Here is a 23,013-nt window from a genome sequence, read left to right as displayed (position 1 = left end):
GTGTTTGTCCACCAACAGGAAGGAGTCACTTCCTGTTAAACACGTGTTTGTCCACCAACAGGAAGGAGTTCACTTCCTGTTAAACACGTGTTTGTCCACCAACAGGAAGGAGTCACTTCCTGTTAAACACGTGTTTGTCCACCAACAGGAAGGAGTCACTTCCTGTTAAACACGTGTTTGTCCACCAACAGGAAGGAGTTCACTTCCTGTTAAACACGTGTTTGTCCACCAACAGGAAGGAGTACACTTCCTGTTAAACACGTGTTTGTCCACCAACAGGAAGGAGTACACTTCCTGTCACCTGGAGGTGGACAGCAGTCTGCACTCTGACGCTGGCGTCTACAAAGTGACCCTGGAGAACAAGCTCGGCAGCGCCAGCGCCACCATCAACGTCAAAGTCATCGGTAAGCCTGCAGTCCGGTTCTCACAGGGTCCAGCCGGTCTCCCGGAGCCCGTCTGACCCGTCTCTGTGTCCAGGTCTCCCCGGTCCTTGTAAGGAGATCATCGCCTCGGAGATCACCAAGAGCTCCTGCAAGGTCTCCTGGGACCTGCCGGACTTCGACGGTGGTACTCCGATCCTTCACTACGTCATGCAGGTCTGACTCCTTCCCCCGGGTCTCACACCAGAACGAGGCTGGGTTTGCCAGAACCGGACTGGGTTTACCAGAACTAGACTGGGTTTACCAGAACCGGACTGGGTTTACCAGAACTAGACTGGGTTTACCAGAACCGGACAGGGTTTTCCAGAACCTGACATTGGGTGTGTTTGCTACAGCGCCGTGAGGCCGGCAGGAGGACGTACGTCAACATGATGTCCGGAGAGAACAAGGTGAGCTGGACCGTCAAAGACCTGATCCCCAGCGGAGAGTACTACTTCAGAGTCCAGGCCGTCAACAAGGTCGGAGGAGGAGAGTTCATCGAGCTCCGGAACCCGGTCATCGCAGAGGACCAGAAACGTAGGTGGACCATGTTTACCCCCAGAGTCTGAATGTGGAACACAGTTTAGACTTTATTGACGCTTCAGACCAGATGCGGCCCACATGAGGACCTTTACCTGGACCGGCCCTCAGGGTGTCTCCAGGAAGTCCTCAATCACATGAAAACGACGATTTGTATTGGTTGTAGTACTAATGTTCACATTATTGGCCTATAAGACATTGTGTCGGCCATCTTGGCTAGCAGAGCTAGCAGTTGTTAGCTCCTGAAATAAGTGTTTCATCGCGGGGGAAAGTGGTCTGCTGCAGGTCTAGAAGTTGCCGAGTTGCCCAGGTTTAGACGCTGGTGCTGCTTGTGGTCGTTTCAGTTTATTTCTACCGGTTTTACATCTAGAAAAAGGTTTGTTAGGTTGAGGATCGTCGCTCCGGCGGCTCGTGTTCCTGATTCAGTTGAACCAGTTTCAGTCCGGTTCTTGTTTCGGTCCAGAGAGAATATTTCATCCTGTTTCCTCTTGCCAGACGCTCCCGACCCGCCGGTGGACGTGGAGACCCACAACCCCACCTCCAGCACCGTCACTCTGACCTGGAAGCCCCCGATGTACGACGGCGGCGCCAAGATCATGGGCTACGTCCTGGAGAAGCAGCAGAAGGGCGACGACAAGTGGGGGCGCTGCAACGACTTCCTGGTGCCAGTCCTGTCCTACACCGTCCGGGGCCTGACCGAAGGCAAGAACTACACCTTCAGAGTCCGGGCGGAGAACGCGGCAGGCGTCAGCGAGCCGTCACGCAACACGCCTTACGTCAAGGCCTCGGACGCCATCGGTAAGCGGGGTGCGGGGTGCGGGCGGCGGCGTCATTGTTCCAGGGCGAATCCAGTGGTTAACTCTTCTCCTGCTTGTCGTAGATCCTCCCAAAGTGTTCCTGAGCGGCAGCCTGCAGTCCGGACTCACCGTGAAGCGAGGCCTGGAGATCTGCCTGGACGCCAACATCTCCGGCTCGCCGTACCCCGAGATCACCTGGTACTGGAACAACCAGGTGATCCGGCCCGAGGCGCTCCGCAAGAGGCCCGACAGACCCCTGAAGAAGAAAGTAGAGAAGAAGGAAGAGGAAGAGAAGAAGGAAGATGAGGCCAAGAAGAAGGAGGGAGAGGAGAAGAAGGAAGGAGAAGACAAGAAGGAGGAGAAGAAGGAGGAACCCTCCACCGCAGAGCCGGAGGTGGAGGAGCCGGACTACCCGACCATCAACGAGCGTCTCAACATCAACAACAGCCGGCGCGGAACGTCGTCCGTGGTCATCCGGGACTCGGTGCGCCCCGACCACGGCGTCTACATGGTGAAGGTGGAGAACAACCAGGGCGTCGCCTCGGCAACCTGCGAGGTCAACGTGCTCGGTGAGACTGCCAAAACAATTTTAGCAGCTTGGCTTCCGTCCATATTTCCTGTCTGACGTCTTCTTTTCACCGCCGCTCGTTCAGACACGCCCGGTCCACCAGTGAACTTCCACTTCGAAGAGGTGAGGAAGAACTCCGTGATCTGCAAGTGGGACCCGCCTCTGGACGACGGCGGCAGCGAGATCCTCAACTACGTCCTGGAGAAGAAGGACAACTCTAAGCTGGAGATCGGCTGGAGCTGCGTCACCTCCACCCTGAGGGGCTGCCGGTACCTGGTGCCCAAACTCATCGAGAAGAAGGAGTACATCTTCAGGGTCGTGGCCGAGAACAAGTTCGGTGCCGGTCCGTTCTGCGTCTCCAAACCACTAATCGCCAAAAATCCCTTCGGTATGGATCCACCCGTCAGTTCCCTGCAGGTTGTTTTAGAACCGGAGTGTTGCTGAACAGTTGTTTCTTGGTTCTAGAAACTCCCGAGGCTCCTGACAAGCCGCTGATCGAGGACATCACTGCCAACAGTATGCTGGTCACCTGGAACGAACCCAATGACAACGGCAGCCCCATCCTGGGCTACTGGGTGGAGCGCCGTGAGATCAACAGTTCCCGCTGGACACGCGTCAACCGGTGAGGAAACCCTTTGACCAAACCACCCCCCCCCCCCCCCACCCCCCGAGAAAACAGTTGTCAGTAACAGAAAACTGCCATGGTTGTCTTCAGGAACATGGTCCCCGACACGGAGTTAGACGTACAAGGTCTTATCGAGGGGCTGACCTACATCTTCAGAGTAGCAGCCGAAAACCAGGCCGGTCCCGGCAAGTTCAGCGTCCCGTCTGAGCCCAAGACGGCTCACGCTCCGATCTGTGAGTTCAGCGTCAAGAGAGTCACCGGGTGTTTGCTCGTCTTGGTTGTGGATCTCATGATATGTACTCTGTCCATCTGCAGTGCCTCCTGGACCTCCGATCCCACGAGTGACGGCAACCACCGACCACTCCATTGACGTGGAGTGGGACCCGCCGGTGGACAACGGTGGAGGAGAGATCCTGGGATACCACGTGGACAAGGTCAGAACGGGATCTGACCCCCCTTGTTTTCACACTGAGGAATTCCTGAACTGACCGGCTGCTTCTATGTTGTTGTTCAGGCCATGGCCGGTACCAAGGACTGGTCCAGATCTACCGAGCGCCCCTGGAAGGGTCGGAGCTTCACTGTTTATGGAGTCCGTGAGGGGGCAAAGTACCAGGTCAGAGTCATCGCCTGCAACGCCGCCGGAGAGGGAACTCCGGGATTCGCCGAATCAGTGTTCGTCAGGAATCCTGCAGGTCAGACGAAAGGCAGAAGGAGAAATCCTGGTTCAGCCAGACTTTTCATTCAGTAGAGGATTGTGAACTTCCTGCCTCGGTCTCTGGTTTCCCTCCTCAGAAATGCCAGTGATCGACATGGACCTGTCCATCAAGAACGGTGTAACCATCCGAGCTGGCGAACACCTCCTCGTTCCCGCCACAGTCACAGGCAAACCCTACCCGTCCATCACCTGGACCAAGGACGACGGTAAACCCGACAAGGATCGCGTTGAGATCCTCACCGAGGGAAACGACAGCATTGTTTCCATCAAGAGCGCCCAGAGGAAGGACTGCGGCAAGTACCAGATCTCTGCCTGCAACCCCAGCGGCACCAAGAACGCGTCGGCCCGGGTGGAGGTTGTGGGTGAGTGGGACCGCGGGACGCCGTCCCGGGACTTCAGTAGGTTGACCTCATTTGAAAAGACCAACATGCAGTGACACCGTCTCCTCCGCAGACGTCCCCGGACTGGTCACCGAGCTGAAGCCGGTCGTTGTCACTCGGAAAATGATCTTCCTGAACTGGGACGACCCCGAGGACGACGGCGGCAGCGACATCATGGGCTTCCTGGTGGAGCGCCGCGACCCCAAGATGCACACGTGGAGGCAGCCGGTGGAGACCGCCTCCTCCAAGTGCGAGTGCGTCGGCATCGTGGAGGGACAGGAGTACCTGTTCCGCGTCTTCGCCAAGAACAAATACGGTTATGGACCGGCAGTGGAGCTGGGACCCATCAAGGCCGTGGACCCACAGGGTGAGTGGCGGATCCAGGAAGCTCATTTCAAACCAAAGTAGGACTAGATGGAGGTCTTCCAACAAAGACACTTCCTGTTCAGAAGTCGCATCCTTGTCCTCTAATGTCTCTGGTGGCTCTGCAGGTCCACCGTCCTACCCTGAGAAGTTCCACTACACCGAGCGCACCAAGAACTCCCTGACGCTGGCCTGGAAGCCGCCTCGTAACGACGGCGGCAGCCCCATCCTGGGGTACCTGGTGGAGAAGAAGAGGCAGGACCAGCAGGCCTTCGAGCCGTGCAAGGCCGAGCTGTGTCCCGACCTGACCCTGACCGTGGACGGCCTGGAGGAGGACTGGATGTACGAGTTCAGGATCAAGTGCGTCAACCTGATGGGACAGAGCGAGCCGTCCATCCCGCTGAACGTGGTCATCCAGGACGACGAAGGTAAGGCCCGGCGCCCAACGCCTCTGCTTCTCCGTCAGCGGCGCTAACCGAGGTCTGCTTGTGTCCGGTTGTCCCCCCAGTGGCCCCCGAGGTCCACATTAATAGGTGTGCTTGTGTCCGGTTGTCCCCCCAGTGGCCCCCGAGGTCCACATTAATAGGTGTGCTTGTGTCCGGTTGTCCCCCCAGTGGCCCCCGAGGTCCACATTAATAGGTGTGCTTGTGTCCGGTTGTCCCCCCAGTGGCCCCCGAGGTCCACATTAATAGGTGTGCTTGTGTCCGGTTGTCCACCCAGTGGCCCCCGAGGTCCTCATTAATAGGTGTGCTTGTGTGTGGTTGTCCCCCCAGTGGCCCCCGAGGTCCACATTAATAGGTGTGCTTGTGTCCGGTTGTCCCCCCAGTGGCCCCCGAGGTCCACATTAATAGGTGTGCTTGTGTCCGGTTGTCCCCCCAGTGGCCCCCGAGGTCCACATTAATAGGTGTGCTTGTGTCCGGTTGTCCCCCCAGTGGCCCCCGAGGTCCACATTAATAGGTGTGCTTGTGTCCGGTTGTCCCCCCAGTGGCCCCCGAGGTCCACATGCTGAAGCACTTCAAGGCGGACTGCATCACGGTGAAGAAGGGCGAGCCCATCCTCGTCCCGGCCGACGTCCTGGGTCTCCCGGTCCCCAAGGTGGAGTGGACCAAAGACGACGTGGTGGTGGACCCGGGGGACGAGACCATGAAGGTGGAGACGCAGGTGACGGGCAGGATGAACTGCAAGACGTCTCTGTGTATGGCCGAGGCCAACAGGAGGCACCGCGGCACCTACACCGTCACCGCCTCCAACAACATGGGCTCCGCCCACCACACCGTCACCGTCATGGTGCTGGGTGAGTCCCGCTGGCCCCGCTGGCCCCGCTGGCCCCGCTGCATGGACTCCATGATCCTGGTGTGGAAATCAAACGCTGGATTTTTTGTGGTTTCTTTTGTTTTTGTTCATAAAATGTTGCCAAAAAGACTTTGGATTAATTTTGGAGGATTAAAATACGACTGATCCTGCGACTCTGCGCAGGAAGTAGAAGGTCTAGAGCCCTGCAGGGCCCCGGTCCCGGAGGGCCCCGGTCCTGCAGGGCCCCGGTCCTGGAGGGCCCCGGTTCTGCAGGGCCCCGGTTCTGCAGGGCCCCGGTCCTGGAGGGCCCCGGTCCTGCAGGGCCCCGGTTCTGGAGGGCCCCGGTCCTGCAGGGCCCTGGTTCTGCAGGGCCCCGGTCCTGGAGGGCCCGGGTTCTGCAGGGCCCCGGTCCTGGAGGGCCCCGGTTCTGCAGGGCCCCGGTCCTGGAGGGCCCCGGTCCTGGAGGGCCCCGGTCCCGGAGGGCCTCGTCTCACCCTACTTCAGCACACCTGAACCTAGCGATGATGTCATCACCAAGGTTGTGAAAAAGCTCAATAGCAGCCCCTCGTTGTGATCAGGTGTGTTGAAGTGGGAGGAGCTAAACCTGCAGGACAGGAGACCCCTGGTGGAGAAGGTGGAGGGATGATGGGTGGAGCAGGTGAACAAACAGGTGAACAGTGACTCCCCCCCCCCCCCCCCCCAGACCGACCGACTCCACCCAGGAACGCCGCCGTGTCCAACATCAGGGCGGAGTCCTGCTCCCTGCAGTGGGACGCGCCGCTGGATGACGGAGGCAGCGAACTGACCAACTACATCGTGGAGCGGAAGGAGCTGGATCGGGTGGAGCCGGAGGAGGGGCAGGAGGCTCCACCTGAGTGGGTGGAGGTCAACAGCAGCATCATCGATAGGAAGTTTGGGGTACGTCCAACACAGTCTCCACCCCTCTACTGACACCACCTCTCTACTCTACTGACACCACCTCTCTACTGACACCACCTCTCTCATGACACCACCCCTCTACTCTACTGACACCACCTCTCTACTGACACCACCCCTCTACTCTACTGACACCACCTCTCTACTGACACCACCCCTCTACTCTACTGACACCACCTCTCTACTGACACCACCTCTCTACTGACACCACCCCTCTACTCTACTGACACCACCTCTCTACTGACACCACCCCTCTACTGACACCACCTCTCTACTCTACTGACACCACCTCTCTACTGACACCACCTCTCTACTCTACTGACACCACCTCTCTACTGACACCACCTCTCTACTCTACTGACACCACCCCTCTACTGACACCACCTCTCTCATGACACCACCTCTCTACTGACACCACCTCTCTCATGACACCACCTCTCTACTGACACCACCCCTCTACTGACACCACCTCTCTCATGACACCACCTCTCTGCCTGCAGATGTGGAACCTGGAGACCAGCAAGAGGTACATGTTCCGGGTCCGAGCCCAGAACCGCTACGGGATCTCAGACCCGTGCAGCACAGAGGAAGTCCACATCGTGGACCCCTTGGGGCTCCCCGGCCCCCCGGAGAAGCCCACCATCAGCGAGTACAACAAGACCTCCATGACCCTGACCTGGGAGCCCCCCAGGGACTCCGGCGGCTCCACCATCCTGGGCTACTGGCTGGAGAAGCGCGAGAAGGGCCGAGACTACTGGGCCAAGGTCAACAAGACCCCCGTCTCCAAGAGGGGCCTGAAGGGCTGGGAGTACCAGGTGGGTCCTGGGGAGTACCGAGTGGGTCCTGGGGAGTACCATCTGGGTCCTGGGGAGAACCAGCTGGGTCCTGGGGAGTACCGAGTGGGTCCTGGGGAGTACCAGCTGGGTCCTGGGGAGAACCAGCTGGGTCCTGGGGAGTACCGAGTGGGTCCTGGGGAGTACCAGAGGCATACCAGGTGGGTCCTGGGGACTACCGAGTGGGTCCTGGGGACTACCAGCTGGGTCCTGGGGAGAACCAGCTGGGTCCTGGGGAGAACCGAGTGGGTCCTGGGGAGTACCAGAGGCATACCAGCTGGGTCCTGGGGAGAACCAGCTGGGTCCTGGGGAGTACCGAGTGGGTCCTGGGGAGTACCAGAGGCATACCAGGTGGGTCCTGGGGACTACCGAGTGGGTCCTGGGGACTACCAGCTGGGTCCTGGGGAGAACCAGCTGGGTCCTGGGGAGTACCAGCTGGGTCCTGGGGAGAACCGAGTGGGTCCTGGGGAGTACCAGAGGCATACCAGCTGGGTCCTGGGGAGAACCAGCTGGGTCCTGGGGAGTACCGAGTGGGTCCTGGGGAGTACCAGAGGCATACCAGGTGGGTCCTGGGGACTACCGAGTGGGTCCTGGGGACTACCAGCTGGGTCCTGGGGAGAACCAGCTGGGTCCTGGGGAGTACCAGGTGGGTCCTGGGGAGTACCGAGTGGGTCCTGGGGACTACCAGCTGGGTCCTGGGGAGTACCGAGTGGGTCCTGGGGAGAACCGAGTGGGTCCTGGGGACTACCAGCTGGGTCCTGGGGAGAACCATCTGGGTCCTGGGGAGTACCGAGTGGGTCCTGGGGAGTACCAGGTGGGTCCTGGGGAGTACCAGGTGGGTCCTGGGGAGAACCATCTGGGTCCTGGGGAGAACCGAGTGGGTCCTGGGGAGTACCAGGTGGGTCCTGGGGAGTACCATCGGCACTAAACACTCACCAGGTACTGGGTCTTCTTTCTGGACCCTCCTCCACCCAGACCTGTTCACCGGGTGCCTCTGGTCAGCTGGTCCTCAGGCCCCGCCCACAATGACAACACCTTCACATGGCTTCAGTCTAGTTTAGGATGGATGATGGATGATGGATGATGGATGGATGGATGATGGATGATGGATGATGGATGGATGGATGATGGATGATGGATGATGGATGATGGATGGATGATGGATGATGGATGATGGATGGATGATGGATGATGGATGGAGGATGATGATGGATGATGGAGGATGATGGATGGAGGATGATGATGGATGGAGGATGATGGATGATGGATGATGGATGGATGATGGATGATGGAGGATGATGGATGGAGGATGATGATGGATGATGGAGGATGATGGATGGAGGATGATGATGGATGGAGGATGATGGATGATGGATGATGGATGGATGATGGAGGATGATGGATGGAGGATGATGATGGATGGATGATGGATGATGGATGGATGATGGATGGAGGATGGATGATGGATGGATGATGGATGATGGATGGATGATGGAGGATGATGGATGGAGGATGGATGATGGATGATGATGGATGGATGATGGATGATGGATGGATGATGGAGGATGATGGATGGAGGATGGAGGATGATGGATGGAGGATGGATGATGGATGATGATGGATGGATGATGGATGGAGGATGGATGATGGATGGATGAGAGGTTTTTGGGAGTGAGTCAAAAGGCGAAGGAGAGGCTGACCGAGGAGCAGCAGGTGTTGATGCTCTCCCTCCCTCCCTCCTTCCCTCCCTCCCTACTTCCCTCCCTCCCTCCCTCCTCCTCCCCCCCTCTCTCCCTCCCTCCTCCCTCCCTCCCTCCTCCCCCCCTCTCTCCCTCCCTCCTCCCTCCCTCCTCCCTCCCTCCCTCCTCCCTCCCTCCCTCCTTCCTCCCTCCCTCCCTCCTCCCTCCCTCCTCCCTCCCTCCCTCCTCCCTCCCTCCCTCCTTCCTCCCTCCCTCCCTCCTCCCTCCCTCCTCCCTCCCTCCTTCCTCCCTCCCTCCCTCCTCCCTCCCTCCTCCCTCCCTCCCTCCTCCCTCCTCCCTCCTCCCTCTCTCCCTCCCTCCCTCCTTCCCTCCTTCCTCCCTCCCTCCTCCCTCCCTCCCTCCTCCCTCCTCCCTCTCTCCCTCCCTCCCTCCTTCCCTCCTCCGTCCTCCCTCCTCCCTCCCTCCCTCCCTCTTCCCTCCTCCCTCCTCCCTCCCCCCCTCCCTCCCTCCCTCCTGTCTGCAGGTGACTCGTCTGTTTGAAGGAACGGAGTACGAGTTCCGCGTTGCGGCTAGCAACGCGGCGGGAATGGGTCCGTTCAGCGCCCCGTCTGCCTCGGCCTTCGCCGTCGACCCCCTCAGTGAGTTCACACTCTTGTTGCCGTGGCGGTGGTCTCGGCTCCGCCCCCCCGCCCCGGCGCCTGAGCAGCTCCCTCCCTCCCCGCAGCTCCTCCCGGGATGCCCGCCGCCCCCCTGGTGGCCGACAAGACCAAGCACAGCGTCACGCTGTCCTGGAAGGCGCCGGCCGGCGACGGGGGGAGTCCCGTCCTGGGCTACGTGGTCCAGATCCAGGACGAGGGCTCGTCCGAGTGGGTGAGGGTGACGGACCCCGACTGCCTGCACCCCACCACGGAGTACACCGTGCCCAGCCTGCGCGAGCTCAAGCGCTACCGCTTCAGGGTCATCGCCGTCAACGCCGTCGGGGAGTCGGACCCCAGCCCGCGCACCAGCGAGGTCCTGATCCAGGACATCCAGCGTACGTCCCGGGTCCCCCCCCCCCCCGCCGCGTCCTCTCGCTGACCGTCCTCTCGCTGACCGTCCTCTGTCTCCGCAGTCCCGCCGTCCATCTCCATCGACGTCATGGTGGAGGAGCTCGCCTGCATCCGCGCCGGCGACCCCGTCAGGATCCCCGCCACCATCACGGGCCGCCCCGCCCCCAAGGTCACCTGGGACTTTGAGGGCAAGGCCAAGTCGCACAAGAAGAACAAGCTGCACACGCTGCCCGTGGACTCCGAGGTGAGAACCCCGCCCCTCCTGCTCCGTCACAACCCGCTCCTCTGCGGCGGCGGCGCTCGTTAACGTGTGACGTCCCCAGGTGGAGTCCACCGACACCACGTCCGTGGTGACCGTCCCGGTCAGCCTGAGGACTCACTCCGGACGCTACACCATCACCGCCAAGAACAAGTCCGGCCAGAAACACGTCAACGTGCGAGTCGTCGTCCTCGGTGCGTTAGCGGCTAGCTAGCAGTCCGTGAGTAGCTCGCCACGTGGTCCCGGTCGGGCACCGGACTGACGACGGGTTTGTGCCGGCAGACGTTCCCGGACCGGTGAAGGACCTGAGGGTGACGGACGTGACGCGCTCCACCATGAGGCTGATCTGGAAGCTTCCCGACACCGACGGAGGCGAGAGGATCAAGAGCTACTTCATCGAGAAGAAGTGCGTCACCGACAAGGCCTGGACCAAGGTGAGGTCGTCGGACGCCGCGCTCTCATTGGACGGCAGGCTCGGCGTGTGTGTGTGTGTGTGTCTCATTAACAAGAAGTGTGTGTGTGTGTGTGTGTGTGTGTGTGTGTGCAGGTGAACGCGGCATGTGCCAGCCAGGCCTTCGTGGTCCCGGGTCTCCTGGAGGGCCAGGACTACCTGTTCCGGGTCCGAGCAGAGAACCGGCTGGGATTCGGTCCGTTCACCGTGACCAGCGACCCGGTCCGGGCCCGAGACCCCATCTGTGAGTCCCCGCCCACCAACGTGACGGGTAACCGGTGTGTGTGTGTGTGTGTGAGACGCTGACGGTCCGGCTCCTCCTCAGACCCCCCCGACCCCCCCACCAAGCTGAAGGTCAACCTGGTGACCAAGACCACGGTGACGCTGAGCTGGGAGCCCCCCAAGAACAACGGCGGCTCGCCGGTGAAGCACTACGTCATCGAGCGCCTGAGCTGGGACACCGGCGGCAAGGAGAAGGAGACGTGGAGGCAGTGCAACCAGAGGGAGGTGGAGGAGCTGAGCTTCGTGGTGGAGGACCTGACGGAGGTGAGAAGAGAGCACGGCTCTCGTTAAACATGTTGGAGGTTTCAGGCCCTCCATCAGGAGAACGTTGAGCCCTTCAGGGTCCTGCTGGACTAAATGACCTCTGACCTCCTCTTCCTGGTCCGGCTCCGGGCTGAAGGTTCTGGTTCTGGTTCTGCTGTTCCAACCGTCCGGTCCAAGTCTGTCTGGCTCGTGACCATCAGCCATGTTTGAATCATGTTTAGCTTGTAGCGTAGCAGCTCGTTAGCATGTCAGTACCTGATGTCCTGGAGCAGAACCGCCCCCCCCCCCAGTGAGCTCGCTAGGACCCGTCTGCTGATTGGTCAGGAAGGACCGTCCCTCTGGAGCAAAATAAACATCTCCTCGCCGCTCGCTGGTTGTGTAGTGAAGGTGTTGCGCTGCGCTGCCCCCTGCTGTTCACACGCCTCCTCCATGCTGCTCCGCCTGCAGGGAGGAGAGTACGAGTTCAGGGTGAAGGCCGTCAACGCCGCCGGACCCAGCAGACCCTCGGCCACCGTGGGACCCATGGTCATCAAGGACCAGACCTGTGAGCCCCACACACACACACACACTCACACACACACACACACACACACACACACACAGGGCAGACCGGTGCAGCTTGACGGTTGGAGGACCAGATGTGAGAGGCTGCTGGTTGTGTGTTGCAGGCGCCCCCGCCATCCAGATGCGCGAGGCGCTGGAGGGCGAGGAGGGCTGCGACGTCAGCATGGTGGCCAAGGTGAGCGGCTGCCCCTTCCCCACGCTGACCTGGCACCGCGCCAGCCCGGCCAAGCCTGACGACAAGGCGGCGGTGCAGTACGACCAGAACTTCAACAAGCTGGTGACGCAGGACAAGTGCACGCTGCTCATCCAGCAGGCCAGCCGGACCCACAGCGCCCTCTACAGCCTGACGGCCAGCAACAGCCTGGGCACCGTCAGCAAGGACATCAAGCTCTCTGTGCTGGGTGAGGAACACTGACCCCCACCTGCAGGGGGCGCCGGGGAACACCTACCCTCACCGCCACCTGCAGCTGCAGCTGAGGCGCTGTTCTTCTGCTTCCTGTTCTTCTGCTTCCTGTTCTTCCGCTTCCTGTTCTTCTACTTCCTGTTCTTTTACTTCCTGTTCTTATGCTTCCTGTTCTTCTACTTCCTGTTCTTCTACTTCCTGTTCTTCTGCTTCCTGTCCTTCTACTTCCTGTTCTTCTACTTCCTGTTCTTCTACTTCCTGTTCTTCTACTTCCTGTTCTTCTGCTTCCTGTTCTTCTGCTTCCTGTTCTTCCGCTTCCTGTTCTTCTGCTTCCTGTTCTTCTACTTCCTGTTCTTCTACTTCCTGTTCTTCTACTTCCTGTTCTTCTGCTTCCTGTCCTTCTACTTCCTGTTCTTCTACTTCCTGTCCTTCTACTTCCTGTTCTTCTACTTCCTGTCCTTCTACTTCCTGTTCTTCTACTTCCTGTTCTTATGCTTCCTGTTCTTCTACTTCCTGTTCTTCTACTTCCTGTTCTTCTGCTTCCTCTTCTGCTACTTCCTGTCCTTCTACTTCCTGTTCTTCTACTTCCTGTTCTTCTACTTCCTGTCCTTCTACTTCCTGTTCTTCTACTTCCTGTCCTTCTACTTCCTGTTCTTCTACTTCCTGTTCTTATGCTTCCTGTCCTTCTACTTCCTGTCCTTCTACTTCCTGTCCTTCTACTTCCTGTCCTTCTACTTCCTGTTCTTCTGCTTCCTGTTCTTTCCATGTTGGTTTCAGCTTGAGGTTCTAGGTATAAGCGGTTCTAGGTGAAGGTTCCAGACAGAAACGGACTCTGCTCTCGGTGTTCCTCAGGACCTCCCGGGCCGGTGGTGGGACCCATCAAGTTCACCGAGGTGTTCGCTGATCGGATCGGTCTGGCCTGGGGCCCCCCCAAAGACGACGGAGGGTCCAGGATCACCAACTACGTGGTGGAGAAACGCGAGGACAACAGGAAGTCCTGGGTCCACGTGTCCAATGACCCCAAGGAGTGCGCCTACGTGGTGACCCGCCTGACTGAGAACCACGAGTACGAGTTCCGAGTCATGGCCCAGAACAAGTTTGGGGTGGGACCGCCGGTGATGAGCGAGCCGGAGAAGGCCAGGAACCTCTTCAGTAAGTTCCTCGTGTCACACCGGTCCGGCGCTCGGCCGACGTCCAGCCCTAAAGCCTCCCCTTGTCCCCGCAGCCGTCCCCGGCCAGTGTGAGAAGCCCACCGTCACCGAGGTCGGTCTGGAGTCCATGACCGTCAACTGGGAGGAGCCCAAGTACGACGGCGGCTCCTCCATCACCGGGTACTACCTGGAGAAGAAGGAGACCACATCCAAGCGCTGGACGCGAGTTACCCGCGAACCCATCCGGGCGGTGCCCGTGGGCAACAACTGGCACGTGAGCGGGCTGCCGGAGGGTTCCGTGTACCAGTTCAGGGTCATCGCCGCCAACGCCGCCGGCTGCGGTCTGCCCAGCATGCCCTCTGACCCCGTCGTCTGCAGGGACCCCATCAGTAAGTAGCTCCAGATCCAGTCCGACCGGATCAGGATCAGGAACCATTAAGACACGGTCCATCTCTGTCCTCACGTACAGAACCGCCCGGCCCGCCCACTCCCAAGGTGACGGACTGGACCAAGTCCACGGTGGACCTGGAGTGGATCCCCCCCGTGGTGGACGGAGGGTCAAAGGTCACAGGGTACATTGCAGAGTACAAGGAAGTGAACAAAGAGGAGGAGGAGAAGAAGGCCCAGAAGAGGCTGCTGCTGACCGACGCCGAGGAGGAGAAGGAAGCCGAGGGCGACGAGGGCTGGGAGAAGGTGCCGGGGCGCCGGCCAACACCGGCAGAACCACGTTTCTCCAACCTCACTTCAGAAGGAACTCTGACGGTTCTCACTTCTGTCTCCTCCAGGCCAAAGACACCGAGATCAGAGGAACCCGGTTCGTGGTGGCCGGGCTGAAAGAAGGAGGCCTGTACCGCTTCAGGGTCCGAGCCGTGAACGTGGCGGGGGTCGGAGAGCCGGGATACGTGTCGGAGCTGATCGAGGTCAAAGACAGAACCAGTAAGACTTTCACTCAGTTTCGCGCCGATCCTTTGGTTCTGCCCGGTTCTGCCCGGTTCACCCAAACCAACTTCCTGTCTCTGCCAGTTCCTCCTGAGATGGACCTGGACGCCTCGGTGAAGGAGAAGATTGTGGTCCACGCCGGCGGCACCATCCGCATCATCGCATACGTGTCGGGGAAGCCCGCCCCTCAGATCACCTGGTGCCGCGACGACGCCGAGGTGCCGAAAGAGGCGGCGGTGGAGACCACGGGCATCTCCAACTCGCTGGTCATCAAGAACTGCAGACGCCAACATCAAGGAATCTACACGCTGAGCGCCAAGAACGAGGGCGGCGAGAGGAAGAAGGCCGTCATCGTGGAGGTCCTGGGTGAGTCCAGAACCGCCTCTGACTGGCCCCACCGGCCTCAACGTGTGAATGTGCCCTGAAGCCGATGCGGCACCTGGAGGACTTTGGTCCAGCAGACCCTGACTCGTTGTGTCTTGTCCCTCCAGACGTCCCCGGACCCGTGGGTTTGCCGTTTGCCGGAGAGAATCTGACCAGCGACTCCTGCAAACTGACCTGGTACTCCCCGGAGGACGACGGCGGCTCGGCCATCACCAACTACATCATCGAGAAGAGGGAGTCGGACCGCATGGGCTGGACGGCGGTGTCCTACACGGTGACCCGGAACAACGCCGTGGTGCAGGGACTCCTGGACGGGAAGGGCTACTTCTTCAGGATCGCGGCGGAGAACATCATCGGCATGGGGCCGTTCATTGAGACCGACAGGATGGTGCTGATCAAAGACCCCGTCTGTGAGTCTGACCCCGGTCCTCACGGCCCCAGACACCAGGACGTGGTCGCTCTTTCTTACCACACCTTGTTTTGTCGCCCGCAGCCGTCCCCGAACGTCCCGAGGACCTGCACGTCACCGCTGTCACCAAGGACTCCCTCTCGGTGGCCTGGAGGCCTCCCAAGTACGACGGCGGCGCAGAGGTGACGGCATACGTCCTGGAGTCCCGCATGGTGGGCCGCGACAGCTTCACGCGGATCGGCGGCGCAGACAAACTGATGGACAGGAAGTTCACGCTGACCGGGCTGAAAGACGGCTCCAGCCATGAGTTCAGAGTATCCGCCGTCAACCTGGTGGGGCAGGGCAAGGCGTCCTTCGCCACCAAGCCGGTGCAGTGCAAGGACGAGCTCGGTGAGTACCTGCAGCACCTGCAGCACCTGTAGCGCCTCGTCTCCAGACGGTTCCACACGGATTACTCATGCAGAACCTCCCGCTGCTCCTCAGAACCGCCCGCTCTGGACCTGGACTTCAGGGACCGGATGATGGTGAAGGTGGGAGACATGTGCACCCTGTCGGGACGCTTCGGCGGCAAACCGGCGCCAAGCGTGGTCTGGACCAAGAACGAGGAGGAGCTGAAGGCGGATGAGGAGATCAGCCTGCACAGCACGGCGCGGCACCTCAGCCTCACCGTGGCCAAGGCCAAGAGGGAGCACAGCGGCTGCTACTGCGTCAAGGTGGAGAACGCCGCCGGCGCCCGCACCGGAGTCTGCACCGTCACGGTGGTCGGTGAGTACCCGGCCGGTCCAGGTTCTACCATCCCGGCCGTGAGGCCGAACCTGCTTCAACCCGGTTTTCCCTCCCGCCAGACCGTCCGCAGCCACCAGAGGGCCCCGTGGTCTTCAACGAGGTCTACAGGAACTACATGGTGGTCTCCTGGAACCCCCCCCTGGATGACGGCGGCTGCGCCGTCTCCAACTACATCGTGGAGAAGAGAGATACCAACCGAGACCTGTGGATGCCCGTCACCTCGTCCTGCACCAGGACCTCCTGCAAGGTGACGCAAGCTAACAAATGGAGGTTATACGAAGCTGACGGACGAATCCGGCGCTTCAGATTCCTCCCGGTAGCAGGAGGGTTCGCTTCAGACTGCTTCAGTCGCAGACATTCACAAGATGTGAATGTAGGGACATGAATTTGAGGACGAGGCGTCTCCAGAACAAACCACACGGTTTGATAACGTGAACATGAAAAACTGCTCCGGTCGTGTCTTGACCTCCGGGTGTGATTGTGGCTTCAGGTCCCCAAGCTGATCGAAGGTCGTGAGTACATCATCCGGATCATGGCCCAGAACATCTACGGCATCAGCGACCCCCTGCTGTCTGCCGAGACCAAAGCCCGGGACGTCTTCAGTGAGTCCCGCGCCGCCACGCCGCTCCGCCGGCAGGTTCCGGAGGGTCTGCTGACCGTCTGGCGGTTTGTCTTCCTCACAGACGTGCCCGACGCCCCCAAGCAGCCCACGGTGAAGGAGGTGTACCACGACTCCGCCCTGATCAGCTGGGAGCCGCCCGCCGACGGAGGCAAGCCCATCACGGGCTACATCGTGGAGAGGAAGGAGACCATGGCCAACAGGTGAGCTCCGGTCGCTCTGCCTTCCCCGTTCGGCTCAGTTCCAATTCCAACGTCTTCCCGTCAGACCAGCGCCTCCGTCAAAATGTCCTTCTGCCTCGATTCTGTTCGGCTCTTGGGGGTGGGGTTAGAAATGGATCGACACTCTCCGGTGTCGCCGGGTTAATAGACGAATGGTTTTAACAGGATTCATACAGAAGCTGAGACCTGGGCTGGTTTTCATTGAGGCGGGAGGTTTTATGTTGTTTGGGCAGAAACAGTGCGTCAGATCTGGCGACCCTGACCGGCGTGGCGGCGGCCATATTTAAACCGCGTGCTCCCTGTGACGCCACACCTTCTTCTGCGCACGCAGTGGCTCCGGGGCCCGATAGAGTTCTGCTGTGTGACGGAGGTCGACTTTGAAATGTGGTGTTGATCAAGGAGTGGGAGTCGAGCACCGAGGCCTGCAGCGCCAGCGCCACCTAGCGGTGGAGCCGCGACAGTGTAGAGACCCACATCGTGAGACGTCCTCTTCTGTCCTCAGGTGGGTTCGCTGCAACACGGAGCGGATCCACCCCAAGGTGGAGTACTGGGTGACGGAGCTGCTGAAGGGCTGCGAGTACGAGTTCCGAGTCAGCGCCGAGAACGAGGTGGGCGCCGGAGACCCCAGCCCGCCCTCCAAGCCCGTGTTCGCCAAAGACCCCATCGGTGAGTCAGGCTCTGGCCTTGCCCCGCTATTGTGTGTCCGGCGCTGACGCTGCTGTTCCGTCCGGCAGTGAGACCCAGTCCGCCGGTCAACCTCCGCGCCGTGGACTTCACCAAGGAGTCGGTGACCCTGGCCTGGGAGCCGCCCAGCGACACCGGCAGGGGGAAGATCTTCGGCTACCTGCTGGAGTTCCAGAAGGCCGGAGAAGAGGAGTGGCACAAGGTGAGACGGACGGCCGCCCGTCTGGAGCCGCGCGGCTCGAGTCTGAATGACCCGAGTAACACGGTGGCGCCACCTTCAGGTCAACCACACGCCGGACTCCTGCCAGGAGACCAGGTTCAAGGTGATCGAGCTGGAGGACGGCGCCCTCTACCGCTTCAGAGCCATGGCCGTCAACGCTGCCGGAGAGTCCGACCCGGCCAACATCAGGGAGCCGGTCAGGGTCCAGGACCGACTCGGTGAGTCCAACTGGTCCTTCCTCTAATGAGACCAACCAGGATCCAGTTACTGTTTCTAAACCAGGATCCAGTTACTGTTTCTAAACCAGGATCCAGTTACGGTTTCCAAACCAGGAATCCAGTTACTGTTTCCAAACCAGGATCCAGTTACTGTTTCTAAACCAGGAATCCAGTTACTGTTTCCAAACCAGGAATCCAGTTGCTGTTTCTAAACCAGGATCCAGTTACTGTTTCTAAACCAGGATCCAGTTACTGTTTCTAAACCAGGATCCAGTTACGGTTTCCAAACCAGGATCCAGTTACTGTTTCTAAACCAGGATCCAGTTACGGTTTCCAAACCAGGAATCCAGTTACTGTTTCCAAACCAGGATCCAGTTACTGTTTCTAAACCAGGAATCCAGTTACTGTTTCCAAACCAGGAATCCAGTTGCTGTTTCTAAACCAGGATCCAGTTACTGTTTCTAAACCAGGAATCCAGTTACTGTTTCTAAACCAGGATCCAGTTACGGTTTCCAAACCAGGATCCAGTTACTGTTTCTAAACCAGGAATCCAGTTACGGTTTCTAAACCAGGAATCCAGTTGCTGTTTCTAAACCAGGATCCAGTTACTGTTTCTAAACCAGGATCCAGTTACTGTTTCTAAACCAGGATCCAGTTACTGTTTCTAAACCAGGATCCAGTTACGGTTTCCAAACCAGGATCCAGTTACTGTTTCTAAACCAGGATCCAGTTACTGTTTCTAAACCAGGATCCAGTTACTGTTTCTAAACCAGGATCCAGTTACTGTTTCTAAACCAGGATCCAGTTACGGTTTCCAAACCAGGATCCAGTTACTGTTTCTAAACCAGGAATCCAGTTACTGTTTCTAAACCAGGATCCAGTTACTGTTTCTAAACCAGGAATCCAGTTACTGTTTCCAAACCAGGATCCAGTTACTGTTTCTAAACCAGGAATCCAGTTACTGTTTCTAAACCAGGAATCCAGTTACTGTTTCTAAACCAGGATCCAGTTACTGTTTCTAAACCAGGAATCCAGTTACTGTTTCTAAACCAGGATCCAGTTACTGTTTCTAAACCAGGATCCAGTTACTGTTTCTAAACCAGGATCCAGTTACTGTTTCTAAACCAGGATCCAGTTACTGTTTCTAAACCAGGATCCAGTTACTGTTTCTAAACCAGGATCCAGTTACTGTTTCTAAACCAGGATCCAGTTACTGTTTCTAAACCAGGATCCAGTTACTGTTTCTAAACCAGGAATCCAGTTACTGTTTCCAAACCAGGATCCAGTTACTGTTTCTAAACCAGGAATCCAGTTACTGTTTCCAAACCAGGATCCAGTTACTGTTTCTAAACCAGGAATCCAGTTACTGTTTCTAAACCAGGATCCAGTTACTGTTTCTAAACCAGGAATCCAGTTACTGTTTCCAAACCAGGATCCAGTTACTGTTTCTAAACCAGGAATCCAGTTACTGTTTCTAAACCAGGAATCCAGTTACTGTTTCTAAACCAGGATCCAGTTACTGTTTCTAAACCAGGAATCCAGTTACTGTTTCTAAACCAGGATCCAGTTACTGTTTCCAAACCAGGATCCAGTTACTGTTTCTAAACCAGGAATCCAGTTACTGTTTCCAAACCAGGATCCAGTTACTGTTTCCAAACCAGGATCCAGTTACTGTTTCTAAACCAGGATCCAGTTACTGTTTCTAAACCAGGATCCAGTTACTGTTTCTAAACCAGGATCCAGTTACTGTTTCTAAACCAGGATCCAGTTACTGTTTCCAAACCAGGATCCAGTTACTGTTTCTAAACCAGGAATCCAGTTACTGTTTCCAAACCAGGATCCAGTTACTGTTTCTAAACCAGGATCCAGTTACTGTTTCTAAACCAGGAATCCAGTTACTGTTTCTAAACCAGGATCCAGTTACTGTTTCCAAACCAGGATCCAGTTACTGTTTCTAAACCAGGAATCCAGTTGCTGTTTCCAAACCAGGATCCAGTTACTGTTTCCAAACCAGGATCCAGTTACTGTTTCTAAACCAGGATCCAGTTACTGTTTCTAAACCAGGATCCAGTTACTGTTTCTAAACCAGGATCCAGTTACTGTTTCTAAACCAGGATCCAGTTACTGTTTCCAAACCAGGATCCAGTTACTGTTTCTAAACCAGGAATCCAGTTACTGTTTCTAAACCAGGATCCAGTTACTGTTTCCAAACCAGGATCCAGTTACTGTTTCTAAACCAGGATCCAGTTACTGTTTCTAAACCAGGATCCAGTTACTGTTTCTAAACCAGGATCCAGTTACTGTTTCTAAACCAGGATCCAGTTACTGTTTCTAAACCAGGATCCAGTTACTGTTTCTAAACCAGGATCCAGTTACTGTTTCCAAACCAGGATCCAGTTACTGTTTCCAAACCAGGATCCAGTTACTGTTTCTAGACCAGGATCCAGTTACTGTTTCTAAACCAGGATCCAGTTACTGTTTCTAAACCAGGATCCAGTTACTGTTTCCAAACCAGGATCCAGTTACTGTTTCTAAACCAGGAATCCAGTTACTGTTTCTAAACCAGGATCCAGTTACTGTTTCTAAACCAGGAATCCAGTTACTGTTTCTAAACCAGGATCCAGTTACTGTTTCCAAACCAGGATCCAGTTACTGTTTCTAAACCAGGAATCCAGTTACTGTTTCCAAACCAGGATCCAGTTACTGTTTCCAAACCAGGATCCAGTTACTGTTTCTAAACCAGGATCCAGTTACTGTTTCTAAACCAGGAATCCAGTTACTGTTTCCAAACCAGGATCCAGTTACTGTTTCTAAACCAGGAATCCAGTTACTGTTTCTAAACCAGGATCCAGTTACTGTTTCTAAACCAGGATCCAGTTACTGTTTCCAAACCAGGATCCAGTTACTGTTTCTAGACCAGGATCCAGTTACTGTTTCTAAACCAGGATCCAGTTACTGTTTCTAAACCAGGATCCAGTTACTGTTTCCAAACCAGGATCCAGTTACTGTTTCTAAACCAGGAATCCAGTTACTGTTTCTAAACCAGGATCCAGTTACTGTTTCTAAACCAGGAATCCAGTTACTGTTTCTAAACCAGGATCCAGTTACTGTTTCCAAACCAGGATCCAGTTACTGTTTCTAAACCAGGAATCCAGTTACTGTTTCCAAACCAGGATCCAGTTACTGTTTCCAAACCAGGATCCAGTTACTGTTTCTAAACCAGGATCCAGTTACTGTTTCTAAACCAGGAATCCAGTTACTGTTTCCAAACCAGGATCCAGTTACTGTTTCTAAACCAGGAATCCAGTTACTGTTTCTAAACCAGGATCCAGTTACTGTTTCTAAACCAGGATCCAGTTACTGTTTCTAAACCAGGATCCAGTTACTGTTTCTAAACCAGGATCCAGTTACTGTTTCTAAACCAGGAATCACATTTAAAGTACTTTGTGTCTAACTTTTTTCAAACAATATGTTTATTTGTCATTTTTGATATTTCTATATGACAAACATACGACTAACATCTCGACAGAGAAAAAACAAATGAAGCCGTCAGTTTGTACACGGTACTTCTGCTTCTACATCATCTTCCTCCTCTACTTCTACATCATCTTCCTCCTCTACTTCTACATCATCTTCCTCCTCTGCTTCTACATCATCTTCCTCCTCTACTTCTACATCATCTTCCTCCTCTACTTCTACATCATCTTCCTCCTCTACTTCTACATCAGCTTCCTCCTCTACTTCTACATCATCTTCCTCCTCTACTTCTACATCATCTTCCTCCTCTGCTTCTACATCATCTTCCTCCTCTACTTCTACATCATCTTCCTCCTCTACTTCTACATCATCTTCCTCCTCTACTTCTACATCATCTTCCTCCTCTGCTTCTACATCATCTTCCTCCTCTACTTCTACATCATCTTCCTCCTCTACTTCTACATCATCTTCCTCCTCTACTTCTACATCAGCTTCCTCCTCTACTTCTACATCATCTTCCTCCTCTACTTCTACATCATCTTCCTCCTCTGCTTCTACATCATCTTCCTCCTCTACTTCTACATCATCTTCCTCCTCTACTTCTACATCATCTTCCTCCTCTACTTCTACATCATCTTCCTCCTCTGCTTCTACATCATCTTCCTCCTCTACTTCTACATCATCTTCCTCCTCTACTTCTACATCATCTTCCTCCTCTACTTCTACATCATCTTCCTCCTCTACTTCTACATCATCTTCCTCCTCTACTTCTACATCATCTTCCTCCTCTACTTCTACATCATCTTCCTCCTCTACTTCTACATCATCTTCCTCCTCTACTTCTACATCATCTTCCTCCTCTACTTCTACATCATCTTCCTCCTCTACTTCTACATCATCTTCCTCCTGTACTTCTACATCATCTTCCTCCTCTACCACTACATCATCTTCCTCCTCTACCTCTACATCATCTTCCTCCTCTACTTCTACATCATCTTCCTCCTCTACTTCTACATCATCTTCCTCCTCTACTTCTACATCATCTTCCTCCTCTACTTCTACATCATCTTCCTCCTCTACTTCTACATCATCTTCCTCCTCTACCTCTACATCATCTTCCTCCTCTGCTTCTACATCATCTTCCTCCTCTACTTCTACATCATCTTCCTCCTCTACCTCTACATCATCTTCCTCCTCTACTTCTACATCATCTTCCTCCTCTACCTCTACATCATCTTCCTCCTCTGCTTCTACATCATCTTCCTCCTCTACCTCTACATCATCTTCCTCCTCTGCTTCTACATCATCTTCCTCCTCTACTTCTACATCATCTTCCTCCTGTACTTCTACATCATCTTCCTCCTCTACTTCTACATCATCTTCCTCCTCTACTTCTACATCATCATCTTCCTCCTCTACTTCTACATCATCATCTTCCTCCTGTACTTCTACATCATCTTCCTC

General features: G+C 56.2%; 1 protein-coding gene across 1 annotated transcript in view; it reads left to right on the top strand.

Moving 5' to 3' along the window:
* LOC308131347 (titin-like) overlaps nucleotides 1-23,013 on the top strand; it is a 224,561-nt gene that overhangs the window by 132,586 nt on the left and 68,962 nt on the right. Inside the window, 39 exon segments of the mRNA XM_080498075.1 lie at nucleotides 280-404; nucleotides 478-596; nucleotides 776-956; nucleotides 1,455-1,757; nucleotides 1,840-2,325; nucleotides 2,410-2,712; nucleotides 2,790-2,946; nucleotides 3,040-3,182; nucleotides 3,265-3,383; nucleotides 3,464-3,641; nucleotides 3,742-4,026; nucleotides 4,118-4,411; nucleotides 4,536-4,835; nucleotides 5,393-5,701; nucleotides 6,404-6,618; nucleotides 7,137-7,451; nucleotides 9,693-9,807; nucleotides 9,894-10,202; nucleotides 10,281-10,462; nucleotides 10,542-10,671; nucleotides 10,760-10,911; nucleotides 11,025-11,172; nucleotides 11,254-11,474; nucleotides 11,922-12,018; nucleotides 12,143-12,439; nucleotides 13,294-13,593; nucleotides 13,667-13,981; nucleotides 14,062-14,285; nucleotides 14,378-14,528; nucleotides 14,616-14,897; nucleotides 15,023-15,325; nucleotides 15,409-15,714; nucleotides 15,808-16,089; nucleotides 16,170-16,357; nucleotides 16,601-16,712; nucleotides 16,794-16,932; nucleotides 17,453-17,616; nucleotides 17,685-17,836; nucleotides 17,916-18,072. Of these exon segments, the coding sequence (XP_080354201.1) occupies nucleotides 280-404; nucleotides 478-596; nucleotides 776-956; nucleotides 1,455-1,757; nucleotides 1,840-2,325; nucleotides 2,410-2,712; nucleotides 2,790-2,946; nucleotides 3,040-3,182; nucleotides 3,265-3,383; nucleotides 3,464-3,641; nucleotides 3,742-4,026; nucleotides 4,118-4,411; nucleotides 4,536-4,835; nucleotides 5,393-5,701; nucleotides 6,404-6,618; nucleotides 7,137-7,451; nucleotides 9,693-9,807; nucleotides 9,894-10,202; nucleotides 10,281-10,462; nucleotides 10,542-10,671; nucleotides 10,760-10,911; nucleotides 11,025-11,172; nucleotides 11,254-11,474; nucleotides 11,922-12,018; nucleotides 12,143-12,439; nucleotides 13,294-13,593; nucleotides 13,667-13,981; nucleotides 14,062-14,285; nucleotides 14,378-14,528; nucleotides 14,616-14,897; nucleotides 15,023-15,325; nucleotides 15,409-15,714; nucleotides 15,808-16,089; nucleotides 16,170-16,357; nucleotides 16,601-16,712; nucleotides 16,794-16,932; nucleotides 17,453-17,616; nucleotides 17,685-17,836; nucleotides 17,916-18,072 (8,558 nt within the window).

Source organism: Blennius ocellaris, assembly GCF_963422515.1.
Source record: "Blennius ocellaris genome assembly, chromosome: 6".
NCBI classification, from domain to species: Eukaryota; Metazoa; Chordata; class Actinopteri; order Blenniiformes; family Blenniidae; genus Blennius; species Blennius ocellaris.
Note: the sequence above shows the minus strand (reverse complement) of the source record. Positions and strands in the feature narration are given on the sequence as shown.